The following is a 6,000-nucleotide window of genomic DNA, read 5'->3' as shown; positions in this document are numbered from 1 at the left end:
CATTGTGCTAAGCTCTGAAGATACAAAAAGGCAAAAGACAATTCCTGTCCTCAAGGAACTTAGAATCTAATGGTGGAGACTACATGCAAATAAAAATAAACAAACTATAGTATAGGAAAAATAGGAACCAAGATGGGGAGGAGCCTTGAGATCAAGCCATAGAAGGATCACTGAAGGAAATGGGAGTGTTTATTCAATGGTGTTCTGATCAAAGGATTACTTTATAGAACTAGAAAAAGAATAAAAATTGAAATTCATCTGAAAAAACAAAAGTCAAGACTCTCAAGAGAGATAATGAAAAAAGTCCCAAATCTCAAACTATGCTACAAAGCAGCAATCATCAGAACAGTTTGGTACTAGTTAAGAAACAGATGGAGGGCCCAGCTAGGTGGTGCAGTGGAAAAGGCACTGGCCCTGGATTCAGGAGGACCTGAGTTCAAATCCGGCCTCAGACACTTGACGCTTACTAGCTATGTGACCCTGGGAAAGTCACTTAACCCTCATTGCCCTGCCCCCCCCCCAACAAAAAGAAACAGATGGAACAGATTAGGTCCACAACATATAGAAGCAAATGAACATGGTAGCCTTGTGTTGGATAAACCCCCAAGTCCCCAAGTATTTTCCCCAAGTATGGGGGAAAAAGCTCATTCTTCAGCAAAAACTTCTGGGAAAACCAGAAGGAGATTGGCAGAAGCTGTGTGGACCTGAATGTTACACCAAATATGAAAATAAGCCCCAAATAGATATAAAGGGTGACATCATAAATATATTCAAAGAGCCAAGAAGGTATCTTTCAGATCTATGGATAGGGGAATAATTCATAACTAAACAAGGAATAAAAATCACAGAAAATAAAATGGATAATTCTGATTACATAAAAGTAAAATGTTTTTGCACATAATTGTTTGCATGTTGTCTCCCCACAGTTGTTTGCATGAACATTACAAGAACAGTTCATAGACTTGAGAGCAGGGACTGGTTTTTGCTTTTCTTTATAGCTTCAGCCTTTAGTACATTGCCTGGTACAGAGTAAGTACTTGTCAACTGACTGACACAAATAAAAACTGCAGCAAAAATAAGAGGTGGGGGTGTGCTGATAAAATGTTTAACAACTGGCTCTCCCTTGCAAAAAAATGTACATACAAGACACTTAAGTTTAATCCGTATCGTGTGTTTTTTTAATCTGTATTGTTAACATTTTCTCTATCACTTTCTTAAGTTTAGACAATGAACAAAATAATACAAGCCCTGATTTACAGCATTTTTCCACTTCTGAGGTATAAATACCATACTGACAATTTAACAATCAGCTCTCCTGAGGGCCAGTTGGACCTGGCTGTAGCACATTCTTGGAAGCAAGTCACTGGAAGAAAAAAAAAATCATTGCAACAACTTTCCCTGATAAAGGCCATATTAATGAACTGTTGGTGGAGATGTGAATTGCTCCAGTCATTCTGGAGAGCAATATAGGACTATGCCCCAAAAGTCACTAAACTATGCACTCTCAGCAAAACCACTCCCAGGCCTGTACCTCAAAGAAAATTTAAAAAGAGGTTAAGGACCCATATGCAAAAAAAATATATATTTATAATAGATCATGTTGTAGTGGCAAAGAACTGGAAACAAAGGAGCATCTGTTGGTTGGGGAATGGCTGAACAATTTGTGTTATATGAATATAAGAGAATACAGTGCAACAATGAATGACAAAAGATATAAAAGAGAAACCTGGGTAGACTTATATGAACTGATGTGGAGTGGAGTGAGCAAAACCAGAAGAACAATCTATACATTAACAACAACAAATTGTAAAGAAAACTGAAGACAAAAGAACTCCGTCAATACTATAATGAAACATGATGTCAGATGACCAATAGCATAAAGCATGCTATTCACCTTCTACCAGAGAGGTGATGGACTCAGGATAGAGAATGAGACAAATAATTTGGAGGCAAGGCCAATGTGGGGTTCAGTTTTGCTTGATTATGCATATTTGTTGTAAGGGTTTGGTTTTTCTTTTTTCCTTTTTTTTTCCAGTGAGGAAGGAAGAAAGGAGAGAAAAATAAGTTTTATTAATTGAAAAAAAAAACTTTTAAAGTGAAAAATAAATAAAATCTTAAATGTAAAAGGGAAGACCTTTAAGGTACAAAGAAAAGATTCCATACCTTAGAAAGAGATTGAGCAGTTACCACCTGGGAGTTTCTCTTGCTTTATCTCTGGTCCACCTTGGCCTCGCAGAACCTTGACCCGGCTGTGGCCAGCACCGCCGCAGCCTCCCATAAAGGGGCCAAGCCTGGGGCAGTAGCGGCCCTCGGATCCACGGACAAGAGGTTACAGCAGGAATGGATGACCCCAATGATGTCTGGAGACAAAGGAATTTCTGCCTTCCCAGGGTCTGACAATCTCTTCAAATGGATTGGGACCATCCATGGGGCTGCTGGGACAGTTATATGAAGACCTGAAGGGGGCGGCTAGGTGGCACAGTGGATAAAGCACTGGCCTTGGATTCAGGAGGACCTGAGTTCAAATCCAGCCTCAGACACTTGACACTTACTAGCTGTGTGACCCTGGGCAAGTCACTTAACCCTCATTGCCCCGCCAAAAAAAAAAAAAAAAAAAAAGACCTGTGGTACAAGCTCTCCCTGGAGTTCCCCAGTAGCTACCCATATAATGCTCCCACTGTGAAACTTGTCATACCTTGTTACCATCCTAATGTGGATACCCAAGGCAATATCTGTTATGACATCCTCAAGGACAGGTTTTCAGCTCCGTATGATGTCAGGACCATTCTAGTATCTATCCAGAGCCTGCTAGGAGAACCCAACATTGACAGCCCATTGAACACACATGCTGCTGAACTTTGGACAAACCCCACACCCTTTAAAAAGTAGCTGCTGGAAACCTACATGAAGCAGGTGACTAGTCAGGAGCCCTGACCCCAGATGCCTAGATGCCCTTCATCTTGTTCGTATGTGTATGTGTATGCGTGCATCTTTTCCCCTTCCTTATAACCTGTCTTCTCTCTTCTGTACAGGAATGTACCATACTGTTTTCCTTTTTTCTTAAACTCTAGTCCAGCCCTCAACATTAATGTATAAATAAATTTGGTTTTGGTTTAAAAAAAAAAAGAAAGAAAGAGCTTGGGGCTTGCATAGTTCAGTGACATATGAACTTTCCTCAGGGCACAGACTACTTCAACATCCTTTGTCCTAGGACCTAACAAGAGTCTGAGGACCAAAACTGGAGCCCCCCAAAATAAGTAAAGGGGGAGTGCTGTACTACTATGATAAGCCATCTTTGAACCAGGAAGGATTCGTGAACCAGATTAACTAGTTTTCTTGAATCTCCTGCCTGGATATAGGCTCTGAAAAAATCAAAGTGCAGAGGCTTCTGTCAATCCTTGGCTTAGGGTCATGGCTAAAATGAAGGTTATAATAAACAGATGAACGACAGGTTTAAATTGGTGAAGACTGTAGCTGCCCACAGAAGATGGGCTGATGCCCAGGAAGCTCAATTAGCAGACCATCTGGCAGAGATGCTGCAGCTTCATCCAGTATCTGTGACCTGCTCAGCTCAGTCCAACAACAGCCGCCTAGCAGTAGGGTGTCCTGCCTGGCCTGGCCCAGAAGCAGTCATGGGCCAGTGGCTGAGCAGCCTGTTTAGTTCAGCATGGCTACTGCCAAGCCCAGTGAGGAGCCAGCTCAATAGCCAAGTGGTTTGCTCCACCTATCCAGACAATCCCCACTAAATTTACTATAAGGAACTGATATTGATGGATGAGTTGCTCAGTCACTCGCTTGGGCTGGCTCTTCACAGTAAGGATTCTCTGGAGAGAGGATATCATTCTCAATTCTTCACTTTCCTTTCCCACCCCCCGTCAGTTGCCAAGTCTTGTTGATTTTCCCTCTCCAACCTCTTTCATATCTGTCCCCTTCTCACTATACAAATAGCACTATCCTTTCAGGACCTCATTGCTTCTCTCTCACCTAGACCTTCACAATAGATCTCCCTTCTTCCAGTCTCTTCTATACCCAATCCATCCTCCACATAGCTGCCAAACTGATAACCCAAAGCAAAGACCAGATCACTGTTTAAGAAGCCCTGGTGGTTCCCTGTTTGATCTATAATAAAATGCAAATTCCTCTGTTTGGCGATCAAAACCTTCACAATCTGGCTCTCAGAAGCTAGACTCCGTATTCCATAGAGTGTCTTGGGGATGGTGTGGTGCAAAGGAAAGCGTGCTAGATGTTAAGTCAAAAGACTTGAGTTTGAATTCTGACTCTGCCACTTACTGGCTTTGAAACTTTGGGCAAAATCACTAATCTTCTCTGGGCCTCCATTTCTTCAGCTATAAGATAAAGGAGTTGGATTAAGGTCCTTTCCAACTCTTAAAATTATGCTCATAATTCCTTTCTACTGCTAATGTTCTGTGGCTATAATGAACTTGAGGGTCCACAGTAAGCATTTTACAACATGCCTACCTCGGTCTCCTCATCCAGAAAATGTGGACAATAACAGTACTCATATATTTATTATATGCTTGATATATTTATTATACATTTATGTGATGCCTATTTGTAAGAATAAAGCTGGACAGTGTCGATGAGTAAGAAAAGAGAACCTTCATCCTTTCAGGTCTGTAAGTGAAGCCCTATAGCACCTAACAGCTAGGAGACTGGTGTTTCTGCTCTCCAAAGCCTTTCTAAAGGACCCCAGACATCTGGACATTAGCCCCTGGATTGGGCCCAAGGGAGAGTCAGTTCCAAGACCAGTGAGTCATCCCTGACCTTGGAGCCCTGAGGATTTTGTTTTTGTTTCTCTCTTTTTGGGGAAGGGTGGTGGTGGAAGGGAGTAAGGAACTGACAGGTGGGTAAGTTCATGGGGAGATGCTTTCCAACTGCTCCCACAAACCCCCAGTTATCTGTGAATGAATAAGTCCTTCATTGAAGGGAATTCTTCCCAGAGACTGAGGCCAGATCCCAGGGGGACCCTAGTGGTTTGCATTTGTCTGGGTATCCAGCATCTGACTGGGATTTTCAAGTGTCTCCTGAGGTTGTAGGGAAGGGAAGCCCGTGGCTGTTTGTGGGGCCCCGCCAGAGGAGAGAGAGGTTGTCATGTGCTACTCATACTTTCCTAGTACACTAATCAGGCCTTCAGATGGCCCCCTGGTTTCCGGCTAGTAGTCACACACATCCCACTTTCATAAGCACACACTTTCACAAAGGGTGTTTATACACTCCTTCTACCCTCTCCAACCCCCACACAATTTACCTACACACAGAATCAGATGCATTTATACACACTGGCAAGATGGACTCACAAATACACACACACTCACAAGCACACAAATACACAAATATACACAGGCATATAAATATCCTTCCATTAGTGTCTTCTGCACATGGTAATTTTCAGTCCCTCCCTCCCTCCCTCCTTCCCTGGTGGGGGCTCTCTTCCTCCCTAGCCAACTCTAACCACCAAACTTCCCTGCCTCCTGGGTGGCCTCGACGTCTGACTGACGCTTTGATTAAACATTTCATTTGATTTCTAACCTAGCCGAAGTGTGGGTAGTTATCTGAGCCAAAAGGGGCTTTCTATTGTCAAAAGGATGGAGCAGAGCAGGCTTTCCCCTCAAGCCCATGGACCAAACAGGGGAAGGAGAGGCTGTGAAAAGGCAAAAATGCTGAGTCAGACCTCAGTGAGACTGCAAGGTGAGGGACCCCAGGGAGACCACAGCTTCCTGGGTTTGGAAAGCCATTGGTCCCATTCATTCTTTTTGGTTTTTTTAGTGAGGCAATTGGGGTTAAGTGACTTGCCCAGGGTCACACAGCTAGTAAGTGTCAAGCGTCTGAGGCAGGATTTGAACTCAGGAACCCCTGACTCCATGGTCGGTGCTCTATCCACTGCACCACCTAGCTGTCCCATCCAGCTGCTCGATCTCCAATACAGCCCCTACCTCCTTTTTCTGGGTCAGGCTTCCATTCCCACTAATAATTTCAGTA

The 6,000-nt window shown here is 43.2% G+C and overlaps 1 protein-coding gene across 1 annotated transcript; it reads left to right on the top strand.

Annotated features, from left to right (window-relative positions):
* Positions 1-2,344: 2,344 nt before the first annotated feature.
* On the top strand, positions 2,345-3,070 carry LOC122743711 (ubiquitin-conjugating enzyme E2 C-like). Its single transcript, XM_043988831.1, has 2 exons — positions 2,345-2,448; positions 2,616-3,070. Exons 1-2 carry the CDS (start codon positions 2,345-2,347, stop codon positions 2,887-2,889), a joined length of 378 nt encoding a protein of 125 aa, XP_043844766.1. The 3' UTR covers positions 2,890-3,070.
* The last annotated feature ends 2,930 nt before the right edge of the window (positions 3,071-6,000 follow it).

This window comes from Dromiciops gliroides, chromosome 2 (genome assembly GCF_019393635.1).
Source record: "Dromiciops gliroides isolate mDroGli1 chromosome 2, mDroGli1.pri, whole genome shotgun sequence".
In the NCBI taxonomy this organism is placed as follows: Eukaryota; Metazoa; Chordata; class Mammalia; order Microbiotheria; family Microbiotheriidae; genus Dromiciops; species Dromiciops gliroides.
The sequence above is the reverse complement of the archived record's forward strand: the minus strand, read 5'-3'. Positions and strand labels throughout refer to the sequence as shown.